The sequence below is a fragment of the Ixodes scapularis genome, unplaced genomic scaffold (genome assembly GCF_016920785.2).
Source record: "Ixodes scapularis isolate PalLabHiFi unplaced genomic scaffold, ASM1692078v2 ptg000080l_1__unscaffolded, whole genome shotgun sequence".
Lineage (NCBI taxonomy): Eukaryota > Metazoa > Arthropoda > Arachnida > Ixodida > Ixodidae > Ixodes > Ixodes scapularis.
Genome location: NW_024609909.1, coordinates 306,929 through 329,743, shown reverse-complemented (window position 1 = coordinate 329,743; position 22,815 = coordinate 306,929). Strand labels below are relative to the sequence as shown.

At 46.6% G+C, this 22,815-nt stretch overlaps 1 protein-coding gene across 1 annotated transcript; it reads right to left on the bottom strand.

Annotated features, from left to right (window-relative positions):
• Positions 1–1,433: 1,433 nt before the first annotated feature.
• LOC120849529 lies at positions 1,434–2,934 on the bottom strand. Its single transcript, XM_040221769.1, has 3 exons — positions 2,784–2,934; positions 2,630–2,701; positions 1,434–2,014 (listed from the first exon to the last, which is right to left on the bottom strand). The coding sequence occupies exons 1-3, from the start codon at positions 2,932–2,934 to the stop codon at positions 1,434–1,436; spliced, it is 804 nt and encodes a 267-aa protein (XP_040077703.1).
• Between the last annotated feature and the right edge of the window lie 19,881 nt (positions 2,935–22,815).

The following is a 22,815-nucleotide window of genomic DNA, read 5'->3' as shown; positions in this document are numbered from 1 at the left end:
ACATTGAGCTAATGTTAGCACACACCGAGCAACAATCTCAATCTTACTAAACCGAGACTCGATCAGGAACGATTTTGCAAGTTCATGGACTTTCACCATCTGACAGTGGTCGAAGGGTGGTGTAGCAGACGCAGAACAGACCAGGACAGACTCGTGAGGAAAAGCACCGACGAGGGCACCCCCCACACTGCTGCAAAACAAGCACATTGAGCTAATGTTAGAGCACACTGAGCAACAATCTCAACCTCACTAAACCGAGACTCGGTCAGGACTTGGCGTCACCCTGGTATCATTCATTGAATCCAGTCTAAATCGCTCCGCACGTTTCATACTTTCTAACTATCACCGTACAGCCAGCGTCACCTCCATGAAAGCGTCTCTATATTTGCCCAACCTCTCCTTTTGTAGAAAAATAGCTCGCTTCTGCTTATTTCACAAGATTTATCACTCTAACCCAGCACTTATTTTCAGAACCATCATACATATCGCCGCGTACCGATCATCTACTAAAAGTAGGAATCCCCTACTGCATCACCTCCACCTTTTATGCATCCTTCCTACCCCTGACTTCCGTCGACTGGAATCGCCTTCCCGGATCCGTAGTCTCACTTAATGACGGTGCGGATTTTAAAACCGACATCACTGATATTCTGAATAATGTTCCGTAGCAATTCTATAACTTGTGTTGTTGTTTTTTTGCGCTTTCTTTTCATTGTTCAATTTATATTGACGTATAATTCCACTCTCTCTAATGCCTTCGGGCCCTGAGAGTATAATAAATTAAGTTAAATGTTGCAAGTTCAAGCTCTCTTACCCTCTGACAGGAGTCGCAGGGTGACGTAGCAGACGCAGATGAGCCTGGGGTGGCGTAGCAGACGCATATGAGCCTGGAAGGGTCTCTTGGGGAACGGCTTTTCGATGGTCGTCCATGGCATTGTAGGAATCGGGGTCTTTTACCACGAAAGAGATTCGCAGCCCATGTCCTCATCGCTTGAGTGGGCCATATCCTCATCGCTTGATTTGTCGTCATCGCTGCCTAGGTGAATGACGACACTGTCGATAACCGTATCTGAGAAGCAGTCGGCTTCCCACATCTTGTTTTCCACATCAATGACGTGTCTCGCGTATGCCTTCCAGTCGCCAGGCGTCACCTGTTGTAGAGCACCTGGAGTCAGTAGCTCAACTTCTGCCAGCTTGAACGTCTTGTTTGCACCTGCAATGGAGCCTTTCACCTGGCTCCAGACAAGCCCGATGGGGTTGAGCTCGCAGTGGTAAGGTGGCAAACGCAGTACAGTGTGCCCATGCTGCTCAGCGATGTCATCAATGCGGTATTTCTGAAGACCTGGCATTGTCAACCTAGCCCTCTCCACAAGGTCCAGAAGTTCTGCTTTCAGAAATGTTGGATCCCAGACGATGTCACTGTCGGTGAGCCATTACTGGATTGCTTCTTTTCTTGTGCGAGAGCTTGGAAGAGTGTGCAGCCTGACCGCATGGTAAGACGCATTGTCCATGAAAATTACACTATTCGGTTTCAAGTTTGGCAACAATTTCTCGGTAAAACACTCCTCGAAACGTGCGCCGTCCATCTCCTCATGGTAGTCGCCGCTGCCCGTTTTTGCACGAAAAACTTCTGCAGCACCGTCAACAAAGCCCTCGCTGCTTCCTGCATGGACCACAATAAGTCTTTCTCCCTTGCCGGAAGGATTCTTCAGCCCAACTGTGAGGCCCTTGTTGAATGCATCTCTTGGTGTCTTCACGGTAGTGTCCTTCCACACCTTAGACCTTGTGTGGCCAGCGTTGACCCAGGTCTCATCTAGGTAGTAGATGGTCTTGTCATGCAGGCGATGCTTCCTGATTGCCCGGAGGTAGGTGGCACGCCAGAGCACCAGGTCTGTGCGCTCCATCAACAACGAGTCCCTGTTGCGCTTGACGAAAGTGAATCCCAGATCCACCAGAGCTCTCCACAGCGTTGTGCGGCTGATCTTGGGGAACTTGTCATTCTGCTGAGCAACCTCTAAGACCGGTAAATATAAGTTGAAAATATTGTTTTTTTAAACTTGTTTTGAAATATTGCTGTATACGATCACTTTGACTAGATTATATTTGTAGCAATTTATTGTAATGCCAATTATTTTTCTGCACGGCTTCTGCGAAAAAATGAAAACTGCTACTATACCAATGTACATATGTGCCTAATTTAGCTATGTTTGTTCAGTTTCGCTATGTAGCGCTGTGGAGTGCTCCAGTTGAAAATAAAAAGTGTTTGTTGTAATGACAACGCTAACAGCTTATTTTTATCGACTGAGAAGTTCAAATGGGTCCTCAAATACGCGCAGCTTTAACATTATGTCTGCTTCATGTCATTGGAAAAACTCAGGCCAATGCAATTATGATGAGTGGCGCTCATGTGATTTAAGTAATTTAGCACATATTAGTGACTGTGGCTAATAAACCATAGGTAGTTGAAGGTGTCAACGCGTTTCTTTCGCTTTAGTGAAGTATGTTTTTAAAAAGTGCCCTTACCTTTGACAACGTCGGACACTCGCTGCGGCGAAAAAAATCGTGCACGATGAGCCGCAACGTTCCAAGGTCGAAAGAATCTAGCAGACTGGGTGTAGGCGGTGCAGACCTCTTTCTTTTTCGCTTGGGCGAAGATACCAACGGCGTGCCATCAGGACTCGACTGAACGAGTTATTTCCACCTGAAGATCGTGGAGTAGCCCACTCTTGTCAGCTCAGACGTTCTTCGGACGATCGCTTTGTAAGACTCGTTCGGAGACTCACAACGGAGCTTGTAGTAAACGTTCAGCACAACTTGGCGCGCCTCTTTTAAAAACGAGGTTTTAGCAAATGTCGTCTGGAAGCGAGCTGGCGATGGAAGTACCGGCGCCTTTGACGGAGACACGCTTGACGACACCGCAGCCATGGCAGCCATTACGCAAACAACAGCAATTTGTCAGGTGACATCTTAAACAAGAGCAAAAAGTATCTGTAACGTTAAAATGATTTCTTCCAATAAACAGTTAACAGAGTTTTACAGAGTTTACAATAACTTTTAAATAAAAAAATCTTGTCTTTGGAAGAAATATTTTTTAAAACACGTCACAAAATGAAAAGCAAGCTTGAACCAAACGCATGAAGAAACGAACGCAACGGCAGCGTTGCCAACCAAACAATTTATTTCTCCGAACATGCTACCTAATTATGTGTAAAATATCACGTTTAAGAGCTCTTCTTGAATCCAAAAGTTGTTTTTGTGTCGATGGTACACGACACAAAAATGTTAAACTAAGGCTAAAGTATATCCCCGCTTCGGACTGCCCAAGGGGCCCAAGGTTTTTGAGGCGCTACTTCGCGATGCGTAGGAACAACTTGTCTGGGTCGCGTCACAGCCCCCAGCCTTCCGCCGCGGTCCAACGTAAGGTGAAACGGAATATAGCGGAGCCAGGCGCGTGCCCTCTCTCTCGTTTTACCGCGTCGAACCCGCTGAATTTCCCGGATGAATGGAGAGGGCGCTGCTGTCGAACAAAATGGTGCCGCCCAGAGAGCGCTAAATGGACTGGTCTATACACTCCGTGCGACGCGACCGGCGCGCCGCCGCGCGGCCGTTACCGAAGGTAGGCAGTGAGAGCCCCAGCGAAACGAAACCACGCCGTGTACATTGGTATGCATTGAAGTCGGAGCGGTGCGGTTGCGCTGGGTTGACAACCTGAACTGCTGCGTCGTTCAGTGCTCCAATAGTTATGCGTCGTATCTCGTGGGGCCGAAGTTTCACGGTTTTTCACCTCGCCTATGTTTTGTTCGACAGCGACAACGATGAACCCGTGCCGTACGACGCAAGAAATTTGGTCTCCCGATCATGTCTGCCACTGTGTCGGCACGGCTTATATTTTTTACACTGCCACTATGCGCTCTGCGTTTGTTTTCGTACCAGTAACGAGCTTGAACTGAAATGCCATCCCACACTCGCGGGTATGCAGTGCGAATTTTGTTGAAGGAATGCCCTCCAAGGAAGTTTCGTCCCCATCGTACGTGTCGATGATATTTCCGGACCAGTATGGCACGCAGTCTGTACTTTATGAAGAAAGATTCGGACGGTAAAAAAAGTGACAAATATGAATCTAAGGAAAACTACAATAAAACTTGGAATCAATGGACAATCGATGTTTGAGTATGGAAGTTTATGTGGTGTGCTTTCTTTTTTGATCAGCCTCCTTTTGTATGTGGAAACGCTGACACCCCGAGTCTTGTAGACAACAATTTTTTTCTCGGCTTTAGAGCTACCTATCACAAAGTTGTTCGAGCTGGAAGCACCTTCCACTGGTCCCTTTCTACCTAAGTCTGCACCTCCCGGCCATGATGAGTGGTATTTTCTTGACAGCCTTTGACCGTCAAAACCGGTTCCCATTTAGTTAAGCCGCCCAAAAATATTTCCACCTGGTTACACCATGCCACCTCTTTTAGGTATAAAAAGTGTGTTGTTAAGTTACGGCTGTTTAAGTCCCCGTGAGCCGAAACTCAGCACCTCGCACAACCAGACTACTACACAACAGCTGACCGCAAAAGCCTTTGACGGCCAAACCGTGTGTCGGCCGGCGACTTGGTTTTCTCGGCTTTCAAGCCACTTTTCGTAAGGTTGTTTCAATTGGAAGTACAGTGCACTAGTTCCTTCCTACCTGTAAAGTCTCCATCTCCCACGACGAGTGGTATTCTCTTCACAGCCCTTTCAGGGTCAAAACCATTTCCCATTCAGTTACGCCGCCCAAACCAAATTTCCACCTGGTTTCCCTATGCCACCAATTTTTGGTATTATAACTGTTTTGTCAAGTTACAGTCATGTCCAAGAACCTGTGTGTCCAAATCTGCACTTCGCACAGCCCAGTTATAACACAACATTTTGGATCCAATATTGGATATTCCTGACAGCTTTATTCCTTTATTCGTTAGAACCATAGCTCTCACACCTGCTGTCTTAATGAAACTTGGCCCACTTAGTGCACAAACTTAGTGAACATCTCACTCGCCTCCAAATATCATCGTTCCACCAGTCCTACGTTTACAGCGACGAGCGAAACAAATTTCCCACTGAAAGCAATTATGGTGGCGGCCGTTTTGCTTTTCGGAAAATTGCTCAAACCCCTTTTTCGACCGCAACTACAGAAATCACCCCTAATAACGACTCAAACTCAATATATAAGAAGCGGAGAACAGCTAAATGCCCTTCTTAAATCTCTCCCAGCACTCATGAAACGTCACCCTCAACTTACCGGCTCAAAAAGCAAAAGTTCCGTCCTTGCGCGCTTCCGCCGCCAAAGCTTCGCACGCGAAAAGGCGCCGCAGGCTGCTGAGCGCGCCTCACTGTCGAACGCCAGCTCCTCCGCTAGCGGCGCTACGCGCGTTTTTCAAAGCGCCCCCTATAGTTCCCGCACGGAGCGTATAGAGGCCCAAGCTCACAGACTAGCTGGCTTACTTTCAGACACGACTGGGCGGACCTCCAGAAGAGTCCCACTTTATGCGCCTCCTCTTACATCCAACTGTTTGAAATGGTGTCACCATTTCAAACAGTTGAAACAGTGTCAAGATTTCAAAATGTCAATATTAAGATCAATTTAGTTACAAAAAATTACGAGCTGAAATAGCAATTATTGGGAGAAGACTTGCACGTACCTTGCTAGCGTACCCCATGTTCATCGGCAGCACAGCGTTCGGTGCGTTCTCCATTCACAAAATGTTCCGAGCACTGTCGAGAGGATGGTGTTGGGGAAAGTCTTTTCGCTTCACGGACGCCACCCACTGCCGCCAAGACCGGGGTCATTTGGAAAGCGATGGAGCTTAAAGACATTGCAGCCGCACTTGCCGGATTCCGTGCAAGCTAGATAGGTCCTCGTACAGTATTCGACGCTTTTTGTCGTTATTGCTGCTCCCTATAACCGAGCAATGGTGTCCCGATGACGGGGGGACTGTCGCCATCCAAGCCCGTGGCTTTAATTAAATTTGGGAGTTTAAAACAAAGAAGAAAGCGCGAACAAAGTTCGGGCAATACATATAGCCAGCACCGGCGAAGCCTCTCATCCGGGACTTTCACTCTTTCTTACGCACCAGTAAGGGGGAAAGCGCCCCTAGCCCTTATCCCTCCTCTACCTCTCGCTCTCAAAATGGCGCTACTTGCGATAAAACCAGATACTTTACAAGGGGGATACAGGACGCTCCCTGAGAATACAACGGCCTGGTTGAATACAGATTTTGCACACTTTGAATGGCTGGATGTGTCATTGCATTGCGGTTCTCCTCTTAAAAGGGAGCGCTCCTCGGATTTCATCTCCGATGGGAACTTTTGAAGAGTCCAGATGGCGCGCGCGTCGAAGGCGTGAAAATGCACTCTCCCTCCGAGGCGAATGAGTGCGCAACGTATCTGGGTCTAGCAGCGAAATGAGAGCTCGTGTCTCTTAAAACTCCTCGGGAAAGAACGTAAACTACATTTTGGTTCGTTACAGTTGCATTTTCTTCAGCGTAGTCGAAACGCAACCAAAACGCCGCTAGTGACAGCCTTCACAGTGCTTCCGTGCCCCGAGAAATTCGCGGGCGGCGCTCCACGTCTTCTTCGGTAGGGTGACGTAAATGACACGTGAGGACGTCGCATTCGATGCTCGCAGCGGATTCGTGGGTTTGTGAGGCTCGTGCCGAGTCGCCCACGGCTAACATTGCCCACGGCGGCGGCGGCGGGCCGCGGCCGGCAGGCGCCCCGAGGGGCTAGAGGGGTGCGGAGTGCGGTAGGTGGATATTCGTGGGGAGTGACTTCTCCGGAGGATTCGCAGGACTCTGAACGCCCATATGCTGTCCCTCCGGCGGTGACGGCTGTTCGCGCTCTACCGCTCTGTTGTGGTCGTTATTGGTTGAGAAGGCCTAGACTTTTCAGTTGCGATATGTCAGTCGGCTGGCCTTCCCGAAGAGAACCAAAATCAAGAGCTAAAAACTTTTTTTTATGACGTCCCCATTCAGTTATGATTTCTGTCGCAAGTGATGTACATTTTCACTTGATCAGAATCGTGCGATTGCCACGATCAACTGAGAGCACGGTGTAAGATAATGATACTCTTTAGGTGAGGACACGGCGGGGTTAAACGCGCGGCGCGAGGAATCAGATAGTGTTCGTTCGATGGGCATCCGAAAGGCTGCAGCATTCCGCGGCCACCGTACCCGCGGCCGACAGTGCCGCCGGCAGCCAAACGGCGAAACTGTGTGAAAACAAAAAAAAGTATCTCGTTGCCATGACACCCCGGTACATCGTGGTCACCGTGGTCTTTCTGCACGTGCGATAACCTCGCTGGAGCTCTGCGCGTGTGGAGCATGAGGCGGCACAAGCCATCTTGTGCACTACTGCCTGCCTCCTGCATGATTAAGAGTCGCTTTGCACGTTTTTGCTTCGTTTCGATTTGCGACTACACCGTAATTGCGACAGAAACATTTGGAACTCCAGTCGCCGTGCGCTATATGGAATGAAGATTGAAGAAGCCGTGTGCGGCGTTTGACCACGGGTTTGACGCGGCTTCAAAGTGGTGACAATGGGCCGGAGATGCTTCGTCCAGAACTGGAACTCAGGTCACCCTAGTTGCAAAGAAAAGGTTAGTTTGTTCAAGGTCCCATCCGACCCCACACGTCTGGAAGCGTGTGCTCAAGCAACTCCTCGCAAGCACCGTCCGCTTGGCCCTAAAGATTTTGTTTGCATACAGCATTTCACCAACGACATGATTGTGAAAGGACGATACTTCGCGGAGCTAGAAGGGAAAATCCTACTTGACATTCCAAAAAAGTTCATCCTTTCCGACGACGCCATTCCTTGCATTTTTTCCGTCTTCCGCACCACCGTCAACAGCTCCAAGGAAAAGAAAGCCCCCTATGATCAGACACTCACCGCCGCCACCAAAGGCAAGAAAGAAAAAAAGAACGGCTGAGGCAACTGACATGCACGAGAAAGTACGTGAAGCGTGCTCAGCGGCGGCCCAGGACGAAACAAACGAGGTCTCATCTGATCCTGCGTACAGTAAACTAGCTTCAAGTCCGACATCTCCAAAAAGAAGTGTCGTGGGAGCTTATGACCAGACTGAAGCGAAAAAAGCGACTGGTGCAGAAAGGCGAGAGAGCACCAAGACAGATTGCCCACAGGGGTGCTTAGGCCCCTCGAGCGCCCATTTGCCTACCATTGCGACACCGACACCAACGGCAAGAAAGAAAAAAAAGGACGTCCGAAGAAACTGGCATGCATCCGGAAGTACGTGAAGCGCGCCCAGCGCAGGACGAAACAAACGAAGTCTCATCTAATCCTGCGCGCAGTAAACTAGCTTCAAGTCCAACATATCCAAAAAGAAGGGTCGTGGGAGCTTATGACCAGACTGAAGCGAAAGAGGCGACTGATGCAGAAGGGTCAAAATGCACCAAGACCGACTGCCTACAAGTGTGCTTGGACCCCTCGAACGCCCACTTGCCGAGCATTGCGTGGAACCACTGCACATTGAGCCGAGAGGGACTGCTCAGCATTTGTTTTATACAAGCTGGCATATCGTCATCTGGAAAGCCTCTGTGCTTAAAAGTGGTGCATGTTGAACAAGTCAAGGAAGCACAGTTCACTTTAAACACATTTGCACTTGATCGCAAAATCGAGATAGCAACCGTTCCAGGTGTATTTGAATTGCGCTGCCAAGATGATTGGAGCACTGTCACTGCATCTCTGAAGCATCTCAATGGTCTGAATCTCTGTCCTGGTGGACCACCACAAGAGAAATATGCGAACGTGGAGCTTGAGTGTGGCTACGTGGATCCAGCTGGTGCTTGGCGGCACAACCGATGCCCCATCCTCCAGGTCGGAGAACTGCCATGTTGTTTTTATGCGAGATTAAAAGACCCCCTCCGAATTCACAAGTCAAGAATGAACAAGCGTCGAGAGCACCGACGAGTCAGAATCATCCTGAGCCCACCTAACAAGCAGAAAGTAGATGTATTAAGAAAGCAACGGATCGCCTGCTACCGTTTTAAGATGCGGCTACTCAAAGATAAAAAAGCTGACTGAAGAGTTATTGTCCTGTCAAGGCAAACTGAAAGACCTAAGTGAGGCATCCCTTCATAAAACACTCAAGGAAGCGAACCTTTCAGAGGCGCAGCAAATGCTTGTGACCGAATGCATATCAGCTGCACGGCATAAATCCAAGAAAGGAAGAAAGTACAAGGATAACTGGCTGCTGCTGTGTTTGCTGCTACATATTCGCACGCCCACAGGATACAGGTTCCTAAGAGACAGTGACGTCCTTCCTCTGCCATTAGTGAAGACCATCCGGCGATATATAGTCACTGTCGGAATGAAGTGCGGCTTCGACCGGAACTTTTTTTCTGCCTTGAAGAAAAAATTAAACGGAAAGTCGATGTTCTCCAAGCACGGCATGCTGATGGTGGACGAAATGCAAGTGAGGCAGTGTAAATGGCTCAATTCTAGGACTTTGAGCCATGACGGACTAGTTGAGCGAGGCATAAATAAGAGGCAAAGTTCAAAATTGGCAGATCATGGGCTCTTGTTTATGTTTTGTTCATTTGCTGAACGTTCAGCGCAGCCTGTGGCTGTGTTTGCTTCAAAAAACGCCACGCGAGGCACAGTGCTATGTCAGCTTCTTCTGCAAGCTATTGTGCTGCTTGAAGACTCTGGAGCTACGATCGACGGTGTCGTGTGCGACGGTGCAAGCACAAATCGCACCATGTGTAAGCACCGGGGCATCGCTGGTGAAATTCAGGAAGCCAAGCACTTTTTTGAGCACCCAGTTGATGCTGAGCGAAAGGTATACATGTTTTCAGACGTTCCTCACCTATTTAAATGTGTTCGAAACCGGCTGCTCAAACAAAGATACCTGAAGACAAGCGGAAAATGGGTCAAAAGGGTCACACTACATTTCCGTGTTTAAGGAAGACGAGGCACTCCCAGGAGAGCTCCAAGGCGTGCCCTAAGATAACTCAGCGCCATATTTATCCATCCAACATGGACAAAATGCGAGTGAAGTTTGCTACGCAAGTGTTCAGCGGGTCCATGGCTGCCGGTATGAAGCACTACCAGAAACGAGGTGTGACAAACCTATATGACTGTGAAGGCACTGTTGAGTTCACAGCGAGACTTAACGATTTGTTTGATACCTTGAATCGACGACACCCAACGGAAGGAATAAGGCAAGGTTGCAGCGACATCGGGGTCCTACAAGAAGCCTTGAAATGGCTGAACGAGTGGGAGCAAGAACTTTCAGATGGATCAATAGCCGAGGACATGTTTCTGACAAAAACGACAGCTGAAGGTCTTCGAGTCACACTGAAGTCTACGGTTGATCTTTGCCATTTTTACTCTATGAGTGCAACTTTATTTATGTCCTGACCGCTAGGTTTAACCAAGATCCATTGGAACGGTTCTTCGGAAAAGTTCGGCAAGCAGCAGGCGAGAACGACCATCCGGACATGCCAACATTCCTGCAGCTGTACAGAACGCTGAGCATATACTCACTACTAAAGCCACCCAAGTTCGGAAACCGCGAAGTGAAAGAAGGAGCTCCGATTCTCGATTTTTCTTCTTTCAAGACCATATTCAAGAATGAAAAAGACAGCTCTGAAAGGCAACTTGCAGCAATCCATGCTAAACTGGAGGGGCTAATTAACACCGAGTCGAGGGATTGCGAAGATGTTCTGCCTGCTGATGCAACGAAAACACAGGCGGTTGACTGCGTAATTTACTACGTTCCTGGCTTTCTTAGTCGTAGACTACGCTCCATGTTTTCTTGCCCTGTCTGCAGAGGTTGCCTTGCCGTGACTTCAAGTTGTGCACCGGAAGCTGCCCTCACTAATGCCAAAACTAGAGGGGGGCTGACCCTCCCGAATTATAAGTTATCCACCCTCCTCAAAGCAGCTGAAGGTTATTTCTCTAAGCATGCTGATGATCCTGAGGTGTTTTGGGACACCATAGAGCATGTAGTCGACAAAAACATCAGGTTTCCTTGCCCCGAGCACAAGACGGACACGGTAGCCAGAATTCTGCGCTATTACATCATGATGAGAATGCGCCAATACTGCAAAGGAAAAGAAAGAAATACAAAGAAAGTGGCAAGTAGACGCAAGGCTGTGTAAGAAGTAGACTGAAGCAGTTCATTGATAGTCCAGCGTTCTGCTGTCTTTAACACAACAAAGCCATTTGCTCGGCTCTTTATTTCAATGTTGTTATTTTATTACAAACGTTCTTAACGAAGAATGTACTTACGGAATTTCCTTGTGAAAGCGCGTGAGCAGTCCACAATCACGACCTACACAATAAAACAAGTTACTTTACCGTGCATTTGTTGTTCAATACGTTGCTTTGCTGTAGAGATGTTGTCCCCGCGATGTTTTGCCAAGAAAATATGAATCCCAACATTAGGTGTTTAGTGTCTGATGATCACGAGCCTGAGACCTAGAAGGAATGAAATTCCAGAGAAGCGCCGACCATGGTGGCGCCGACACATACCCGCTTATTAGCCAGTTTGAATACCGCGCCAAATGCCTCTGTTTTAGTGTCGTCATAAAACTGCCCTCGCTGCCGTTGAGCCACGAAACTAAGATAAACGACGAATCAATGCCTAAGCAACACGCATACTACAAGTGCCGGATTATAAGGAACGCATGGCATGCGCAATACGAGATTTAAAAAAAAACGTGTTCCCCATTGAAAAGCGCAGGAGACGACGCCCGCCGACCCACGTGCGTGCCCGCGTGTGGACGAGTCATCTGCCGGCGCTTCTTGAAACCATAGTGAAAGGGAGAAAAAGAGAGAGTGAAAAGCGAACTTTATCGGCACTGCGCGAGGAGCCCGCTGTCCTCACCTGAAGAGTATTATCTTACACCGTGACTAAGAGTCACTTTGTGTACTTCAGGTTGGCGCGAACCACACTGAATAAACGTATAGCTTCTATTGTAAACAGATTGCTTCCAGATTCGGATGTGTTCGAGGGACGAAGTACGTTGCTATCATTACCTAGTTTGAAATTTTCATGAAAGCTCGCAACTGTTACTTGGTGTCCTGCATTGAACATAATTATTGACTGTGCTTTTAACCAATCTGCTATTTATACGTTCTAGCACAAGACTGTGTCGGCTTGGCAAACAGTCTTATCGACTCCAGTTTGTGACCGCCTCCAGTGCTTCAACTTGGGCGGTCCCGTGCCAGAAGACTGCGCAATCTGCAATCAAGGGACATGATGTTATCATTCTTTGCGCAGGCCTTTGAAACATTAACTCGTTATCGTCTGCACTGTGTTGGGGTTGTGGAGGAAGAACGAAGTCCCGCTACAGTATTCTGAGTGAGGACAGGAACATGCGTTCTTTCAATTGAGAACGTTTCCATTTGCATCTATTTTCCAAATTTAGACGAATTTCATAATTGCAATATTAAAATGCGACCGCGCAATGGGAATAAAACTTCCTGGGTGCTTGTTTTGCACTTGACTGACCACCAGTTTTCGTTTCTACATTTCTTGTCATGTCTCTATAGTCGTTCCTATGTTTGGTTACTTCTCCACTACTAAAATCCCTCTTTTTTGTACTCGAAAACGTGAAGGGTCCGATTTTCCTCTACCGACTAAAAGAACGCATTAAAATGTGATGTTGCAAGCGTATTCTACATAAATAAAACGTAAAGAGGCCACCTAGCTTACTGATATTTGTGCGTCAAATATACATGCAGTTCTGTTATGTTATGCCGCGGCAGTTTTCTCTAGGACGACTCTGTCTTCAGATAAGAACGGCCGATCGTCTCCGGTGACAGTTTTTAATTTTGACCAGAAAAATGCGTCTTGCTGCCTCAATGCCCAGAAAAACGGAACCGGTCTTTGTTTTAGGAAAAAAAGTTACCTTCAAGAAAAAAAGTCAGAAACACCTGCTCAATCTGAAGCGTTGTCTGTGGATTTAGCAAAATTGCATTTCAGGCAGCTCTCCCCCAAAATGTGTTGTGGCTGCTGGCCCGTATCGGGATGGTTGACCCAAATTATTTATCACGACGTATAGACGTCGTTATTTTGAAATAAAGAAATCGCACAGACGACGGCACGTTGAGCCATACTACCAAAGTTTTAACTTTTTTTTTTTTGTCCGCATTTATTCAAGCCCGTTTTCAAACTTTGCCAGCGTGTTGTCCTCGATTTGGATATAAATATTGCTGTCCTCATTAGCAGGAAAAGTTTACGAGAAACGCTCAAATCGAGGCATTTTACTAAATCTGCATACTTTTGCAAATCAATTAAAAAAATGCTATCTTCGATATTTTAACTCTTCCAAAATAACGCCAATGATATCTATGAGCATGATGTGCAAAAATATTATTGCATTGTTTCTGTGTCTTATACATACCCGTAGTTGACAAGTTCATAATTTTTACAGCCCGTAAGAGTGCTCCGGGCCCGGTGGTCAGATTGACAGCGCAGGGGTGGGCGATAGTTTCTAAAAGCATCTTCGATCAACTCGCACCGGAATCGCCCTGAAACCAGCACAGTGCACAGCGCTCCACGGTCGTGCAGCGCGATGTCGGTGCAACATCGAGGACACACTGCGCCGCGCCGGTGCGCCGCGCCGGTGCACCGCGCCGGTGCACCTTTTGTCACTTCGCGTTTTGTTCGTTTATTTTGCGTAGGTCAGCGCACGGTGCCCGTCTGCTGTCAATTTCTTCTATTTTTTTACTCGTGGATTCGACGGTCCCACAGAAATAAACATCGTGGACGTGACTGTCGATGGGGTCACGAAGCGGGTGACAATTCCACATGTATATGTTGGCCATCATTATTAGTTCAAGAAAACGAAACACCACATAATAGCCGTACCTCGCTGTTATAAAAACGCCTCGCGCCGCTTTCCACGAAGTTCGTGCTTTTCGGGCGCTCCTTGCCACCGCAGCAATCGCCAGTAATCGCGGCGATGGTGAGAATCTCGTCGTCTCGCCGTCAGAAGACCCGAGGATATCATCTTGTGCAGCTGCGAGGCTTGTTCGTTTTTGCAAGATCGCCATCTCGATAGTCTGCGCGTCTGCTACTCCCGCCATCTTCTCGATTCCCGCTCCTGGCCGCAATGCCTGATGGGACTGCCCCCCGGCGCACCGCCGATTTTCTTGGTGCGCGTTGGGGCAACGAAAAGCCGCACCGGGAGGGTGCGCTTCGTTGATCGAGGACGTCCGGTGCGCACCGGTGCACTTCATCGAAGACGAAGGGGCGAACCTCAGTGCCCCGGTGCGCACCGGTGCGGATGATCGAGGATGCTATAAGTGATCATGTTTACCAAGTTATTTTTTCTTTGTACAAGGTTTAAAAAAGTACGCATGAGCCGGAGCAATCCAGAGACGCTAGCCTGTCGCACGTAATAACAAAAGAGATATTATTGTGCTACAATAAATGACGTGGACGGGAAGGAATACACGAAGTTTCGGGCGCACGCCCATCTTCGTGTAAGAAACAAAAAATCGGTGAGTAACAAACGTATAGCCCCCTTTTCTTGTGACGTATACGACCCTTTCTTTGTTCCTCGCCGTGTTTCGTATCTATCACTTGAAGAAGGACGTTCGCCCGAAACGTCGTATTTTCCTCCCCGTCTACGTTTTAGGCAGTGTAGCTGCATCTTTCGTTTTTTTGATTAATTGGTCACCCGGAGGATCACGTCACAAGAAGGGGTGCGTTGATTGGTGGAAAAGGAGGGGAGGCGAAACCATTAGAGGGCACAAGCTCTTCGGATTAGAAAAGATATTCACATGCGACGCCATGCATAGTGACAACCAAAAAAAGGAACTTGTAGCTGCGCTCCGATCAGTGATGACACCAGCCACGATTCCGCCCGAGCGTACTACGCGGGCGGAATCGTGGCCTTGGGAACATTCGCGAGTGGCTTGAGGACGTTGCTCCTTTCTACGCACATTTTATATAGGTCAGTGACGGCGGAGCAAGCTACTTCAAGAATAGGTACCAACTTCATGAGCTCGCTAAGACCGAGTACCTGTCAGCCAAGTGGCTAGTTTCTGCTACTGGGAGGCAAGAATTCCTGCGATAAGATTGGAGGCCTCGCGAAGCACCATGATGCAACTGTTTACAACCTTCGAGGGCCGGCTACATCATATATGAAATGTGCGTCAGGTACGGTGGACGTCCTCAGCACCAATTTACCCAATGTGGCATTGATTCGCAACGGCTGACTTTCAGGAGTTCAGTTGAAATGAAAACAACAGCCTGGAATTCCCTCCATCCCGTGCCTGGAACTCAATCCTGGCACTGCTGACAGTGTATACATGCGTCAACTCACTCCGACACGAACTGCTCGTAGCACGAACGATAGCGTCTACAAACAATTGCCACTCGGACAATGTCACAGTCGCCCCCGCCTGGAGGTTAGAGGCGCAATTCCCCCTTGACGGTTCGCCCGCCGGCCCTCTACAACGACTGAGTACAATATTTATTTTTGTTGAGGCCGGTCAGCCCGCGCGGTTGGCGCGTGTGCTCAAGTTGGGGAAGAACGGAATGAGTTCAGGCGGACACATAGACTGAACAATGAACAATATATTTACTTGAAAGAAAAAGAAATATAAATTCAAGGTTGGCACAAAGGCAAACGATACACAACAAAAAGAAAACCTCATAGCTCCACACTGAACTTCAATCAGTATTAAAACCAAACGAAACAATAGAGAAACGGTTGGTGCGCTACAGCATTACAAATTAAAGACAATGAAACAAAGGACCCAAGTCACGGACGGAGAGCAAGTGAAAGTAAAACGTCCGGAAGAGTAAAGTCCGAAGTGTACGGACGGGTCTCACTCAAATTTGGTGTCGGAGGGGCATCGTCGGGCTCTCGGCGGTGGTGAGCTGACAGGAGGACGGCCGCGGTGCCGATGAAGAAGCCTCAAGCGCGAGACACATGCGCGAAAAATCCATCCGATCCGACGTCCGATCCGGCAATACGACTGCCTGATCCGAAAAATTTGGTCGCTTCAGACGTCGGATCGGCGATCCGACGTGCGTCCAACGCGCCAGATAGTTTCGCACGGCGGACGGATTGTCGAATGCGTCCAGCCAATGACAGCACAGCTAGCGCGAACGTCATGATGACGTACTGGGTCTGGCGGGACGAACAAGAAAACGGGACGGGCGACGGGAAGCCGGACGCTTGGATCCCGCTGACCCATTCGAAAAAGATGCTCCCGCCAAAGAATGCACGAGCTAGCGAGAACGAGCTCCTAACTTCGTTCGTGCGAGCTAAACCGTCAATCTAGGATCAGAGATCTATGAACACGGACCTCCGCTGGAGTGCTTGGATCCCCTGGGCGGAGCCGAACGGATCGTCGTGTCGCATGCAAGGTCGGAAGCGTGTGTCTCAAACTGTCGTGTGCGGCGATTCGGAGCGGCGTTCGGACTGTCGGATTGGACGTCGGATCGGACGATTCTGCCGTCCATGTGTCTCGCGCTTCAGAAGAAATCGCGTTGCCGGACCGCCATTCCCGCCGACTTAACCCCGCAACCACGAACGCCCTCTCCCCTTGACGATCCAAAAAGCTCTCCCCCGAAAAACTACCCCGGCTCCCCACGAAGACCGTCCCGAACCGTCCCTCTCCACGGCGGCGTCAAAGGCGCCATTCCCGCTTTTGTCGGCGCCGAGGGTACCCCCCGGAAAAAAAAAAAAAAAAAGAAGAAACAAACAAAAGTGGCTTTCGTCTTCCCGTTTGTGTCACCGCCACGCGAGGCGGCTCACCGAAAAGGCAAATTGGCGAAGGGGCACGGCGAGCAGCACAAAAACACAAAGAAAAAAGTTCGCGGGAGAGACGGCCGGCGCCAGAGTTTGTGACAGACAATAAAGGCTCGATTCCACCCAGGCCTGCTGGCAGGCTAGTGCGAAGCGGGTACAACGAGTCTAAGACAAGAATGTGATAAAAAGGGAGCATAAAAAGTCTCAAACAAACGAAAATCTTTCTTCCTATTTTTTCTTCTTTTTTTCTTTTCTTCACGGTGTGCGCGGTGTGCGGCGGGTTCATATCACAAGAGCGAATGACATTTTAGCGAACGGCGACATTTGAGCGAATGGTCGTTTTAGCGAAAAACGGGGGCGCGCGTTAACCCATCCGTCGCGCTGCGCTTTACGCCGCTTCGCGGCGACAGTCTGCGGCAACTCATTACAAAAATATGAACTCACTTGGCCCACCCGAAAACGCCGCTTCGCGGCGTCCGACTATTCGCTCCAGTGTCATTCGATGAAACGTGGGCGTTCGCTAAAACGTCATTCGATCAAGTGAGTGCCTCCCGTGTTAGAGCCCTATATCGTGTTACCTAAACGCCTGCTATCGGAGCCGCACCGATCGTTTCCCCTACGAGGCTTGCGCAGAGACGCTACACGCCCGCTATAGAAAACGGGCCCTGCGAACCGTGCGACAGGCTTGAGTCTCGCGGTTGCTCCAGCTTCTGCGCATTTTTGTGACTCTTGTACTAATAATAAGGACAAAAGAAGACGTATCAAGAATCATCACTTCAAAAGTACCCTCCACCTCTGTGCTGTTGATCTGACCACCCGGGAGAAGTTTTACGCTGTGTAAAAATAATGAAATTGTCAACTTGGCGTACGTACAGGCCTCATTCATGGCAACCGCGGTAGCCTCCATTTGGCCGGATTTTCTTGCTTTGTAACTTTAAAGACACACAAATAATGCAACATGTTTTTGCACATCCCGTTAGTACATATCATTGGCATTAACTTGGAACAGATTAAAAAAATCGAAGATGGCCTTTTTTTTAATTGATTTTTAAAATTACGTACACTTAGGAAAATGCCTTTATTTGAGCGTTTTTCGTAAACTTTTCCCGCGAACAAGGACAACAATATTTATCACGAAGATTAGGTAAATAGAAGACAACACGCTGACAAAGTTTGAAAATCCTGGCTTGAATAAATGCGGAGAAAAAAAGATAAAACTTGAGCAGTATGGCTCAATGTGCATTCGTCTGTGCGATTTCTTATTTAAAAAAAACGACGTCGATACTTCGTGATAAATAATTTCAATTATTCCCATACCTGCTTTGTCGGTAAATATTTCTGGGCGAGTAGCCACAACACATTTTGGGGGAAAGTTGCTTGAAATGCCAATGATGCGAAATCCGCAAACAACGCTTCAGATTGACCAGGTGTTTCTGACCTTTTTTTTTCTTGAAGGCAACCCCCCCCCCCCCCCCCCAAATAGAAAAAAACAAAAAAGAAAACCACAACAACAACGACCGGTTCCGTTTTCCTGGGCGTTGTGGCAGCAAGATGCATTTTTCTAGCCAAAATTAAAAATGGTCACCGGATATGGTCGACCCTTCTTATCTGAGAACACCCTCTAGCGTCTAGCAGATACCCCTTCCGAATTGTGCAAGGTATATCGAAGCGCGTAGATTAAATAAAATAAATAATGTCTTCGTGGTTTGCTATAATTGTTCACGAGGCCTATCATTATTTGCTTTTTTGGTTATTCTTTTTAAATATGTAGCAATGCGTTCGAATAAAGGGTGATTTTGTTTTGGTTGGTGAGTGTTATTTATGCTGACATACATGATGATAAGCTACGATATTGAACTGCGGAAATGAAAAAAAACAACAATTCTTCTTATTGCATAAAAACTCCCTTCGCGAGATTATGAATTTCGGGAACAAATTACACATGGGGAATTAAGTTCCCATGTATCGATTTAAGTTACCTTTGGACCAACGAGTTTCTTTTAATTTTTTTATTTAGCACTACATACTTCTATCTAATTTTCCGGCATTTATACGTTCGGCATTAGTCATTTCATCACTTGGTGTTTTGGCTCGTAAAGTAAAATAAAAAAAAGTAGCAAAACACACCTAGAATGCCTTCCTAAGTCGTTATCTTGTGTAAGTACTAGGACGTTTTGTGAATTTTGGGGGTAAACCCAGGGAGATAAAGGTTATCACTTTGACAAAATGTCAGTGTTAGTGTTATCCGATTACCTCATCTTGCGAGACGTTTGCTTTTAGAATCTCAATAATTGGCAAACTTTTCTAGCAATTGCTAGAAAAGTATGCCAATTATTATATAATACACGCAGCACATGCACACCTTAAAAGAGCGAAAGCAAATATAAAAAAAAAACGTGCAAAAAAAAAAAAAGAAAACGCGGCACGGGTTAGTTAGCATTACCTGCACTGTGTCGCCCGTTGGCGATGGCATAAAACTCCCACAGTCCAAATGGACACAGATGTGCGCATTTCGATGCCGCTCTTACCTCCGCGGATTCCCGTTTTGTCGCGGAGGCATGCGGTTTAGAAGAGCTCCTTTTAGCGAACGCCGTTTTATCGATATCAGTTTATCCGATCGCAGTTTAAAGAAAATGACGGCAGCCGGCGCGCCGTTTCCGATATCCCCCTGGTTCATTAGCCTAGATTGCCGAACCCTTGGCGGTGAACTATTGGTAGTGCACGCTCAAGCTTGAGGTTATATTAAATTTTCCCCCAGCGACAGTGAGGGGCGACCGCGCCAAGCGCGATCTGATCGGAAGCCTAGCTTGCCGCCGCCTACAAACCAGTGTTGCGGAGTCGCCACTCCGGAGTTAGAATGATTCCAGAATGATTCCGCATTTTCGCGACCCCGGAACGGAATGGGAATGGAATGGGAATGGAATGGGGGCCAATTAAGTTCTTTGGTTATATTTTTTTTTTATTTTTTTTATATATGTATTTTTTTTTTTTTTTTGGGGGGGGGGGGGGGGGGGGGTTTCGTTTAGCTAAACCGAGCAAGTCAGCGAGTCAGTTGCTCAGAAATAAAATGAACAGCGGGAAACTGCTAGCCTGTGTACAGCCCTAACAGACTGTAGGCAAAAAAAAAAAAAGAAAGAAAAAAAAAACCACAGGCGTTTGAGCAAAGAGCAGAAAGAGAGTGGGGGGAGGGGGGCTGGTGCAACACCACCTAGAGGAGAAGGCCAGCACACGCCTCCAGTGACGTCACGGCAGCAGGCTGACGAGCGCCGCGCTATAGAGCTGAGCTGAAGGCTTCGCGCGTAGCTTTTACGTCGTAGAAACGCGGGTTTTCGCACTTTTTATTTTTTTATAAGCTAACATGAGAGCTGCGAACGCCGAGTGATTTAAAGAAACAAATTTAGAACGCAGGAAAATTATTATAACCCACAATTATTGTAGTGAAATACAAGAAAGTGATATCTTGAGACAGATGTGTTATTTTTTAAGCGATGAACTGGGTGGTGGAATTATCTCTGAATGACGTGGGAGTTGTATAAAAAAGAATCCCTATGAAATGGCAATAATTAAGGCAGTAGGACCAGATAAAATGAACTAAAGTAACAATTGAATAAATGATGTAGAGGCATTCATGTCATTTAATTTTATTCACCTCAAAAGCATCCAAAGACGCATTACATCAGGGGGGATTCAAAAATAAGACAAAAAAAGTAATTAAACATAAAAAAGTAGACACAAACAAAAATGTCACACATACACACAAAAAAAAAACGCTTATTAGCAGGTTATTGTTATGATGCACTTTTACAAATCAAGGTTCAGTTACAAAAATTGATGGACTTCTTTTTAAATGAAAAGGGGATATCTCACAGTTACAGTATGGCCAGGTATTTTGTTCCAGTCAGTATTGCAAAGTACTAAGGAAGAAAAGAGGGAAGTGTAAGTGTGGCACTGAAATGGTTCAATCTTGCAGGAATTATCTAATCTGGATGATATAAAATTGGCAGCCACGCAATAAATAGATTGGAAATTGGAATCTGAGTAATATAAATCTTGAGAAAAACACAATCGGGCTATTTTTCGTCTTCTTTCTAGATTAGGAAGATTTATGCTAGCTTTTAAAGCGGAGACACTAGTTTCGGATGAATAATCACTGCATTTAAATCTGGCTGCTTTGTTCTGAAGATTCGAGCCTCAAGATTAGGTAACTTAGGTGTGGATTCCAAACTATGCTTGCATATTCTAATGTTGGGAGGATAAATGTTTGGTAGTTTTGCCAAACTTTTACGAGCGAGTAGTTTTGTCTTGATGGGAGCTAGATCCCTACTAAAAAATCTCATTTGTATGAGAAATTTATGTGTCCAATACACATATGAATCATACAAGATATATAAGAGTCCTATAAGAAACATATAAGAACTATATAAGAACTTATAAGAAACTTGTAGGAAGTTTCTTTTGTATCTTATATCGTTCTCATATAGTTTTTATATGATTGTTATATATCTTGTATGATTCATGAGTTTATTGAACGCAAGAATTTTCTCACAGAAATGGCTTTTTCCCAAACCAAGTGTTTTTAGTGCGCCATTTTTTATTTGCTCAATTCATGGTAATGAGTCCATAAAATACACGCCCAAATACTTGAACGACAATGATTGTTCTAGTGGTTGGGAAAGTAACAAGTACTCAGTTAGTGTTTTAGTGGAAGACTTAATTACGGACATTTCTTTGCATTTACATGTGGTAATGTTCGTCTGCCATAGGGAACACCACGATAATATTGTATCTAAATCGTCTTGGACAATATTGTGGTCACTATAGGCGTATTAATGTTCCGGTAAATAACTCAAGTATCAGTGAAAAGTCTAATTGTCGATTTAATTGATGATGGTAGGTCATTGACATATATCAGAAACAAAAAAGGCTCGAAGGACACCTGATGCAACCGCAACGGGATGCGAATTGCCAGACAAGTATAAAAGTAATAACATTCTAAATTTTCTATGTGCTGGTTTGAAAAATGTATTGCACATATTTTGACGAACTGTTCTTAGACCTGTGATAAACCTGCATAGATTCAGCAATTCAATGCACTCTGCTTGTTCAAATATAGTACTTGTTCTGCAGCAAGCAACCTATCTGGTTACTACATCGAAAAAACACCTGTGACCTGTTTCTTGGCACTGTCATAATGTAAAAAAACCTTTATATTTGCAAAAAAAAAGTACCGTAATACCCGAGCATTGCCCCATACGCTGATGTACTTCGACAGTACAGTGTGTGAAACGACACAGTCAGGGAGGCTAAAAACAAGTTTTGTACACAAACAGAAGTGGGCATGGGAGCTTCACATTCCAAGTTGCTTGCATTTACAATACAGACGAGAGTACTAAATAAGAAATTGGTCACCTTTGAACACCGCGAAACGTGCCTCCTGGTATTCATAAGTTCTGAAAATATCCGTCTCGAAAAACATATATACACATGCATCTTAGATGCTGTGGACTTCGTGACACCGAGACACACAATATCTGTGCAGAATGTTGGCAGTTACACTGTAGCACCACTAGATACCCAAGAGACTGTTACAAGGACACCCACTGTCTGCACATACAAACACACACACAGATTCACCGACTTCAGAGAGCGATTGCCTTTGCATGAGGATGAAGTGCAAGCATGTTGCTGGCTTGACAGGAACTGATTTGTTTAGCCTTGACCCCTTAGCTTTTTTTTTTTTTTTTAGATGCTGCTTGCCGCTTATAATATTGTTGTCATCTTGCAACAAAGGTTTCTCAGTTGAATATTTTCACTGCAGTCCAACACATGCTTCAGCTCGAACTCATGATGGGTTCATCATCACAGGCGTCAGACATATTCTTCCTTGGTCTGAGTTCGCTTCTTGACATCCGTGACGGTTGGCAGCAAGTGTCTTTGATTGCAGAGCTTCAGCTTTTATTTCTTTTGTTTGGCATTCTTGGCATTAATGCGAGCATTCATTTTGCTGCAAACATGTCACAAGAAAATGCTTGTGCATTTTCTTGCAACACGTGTT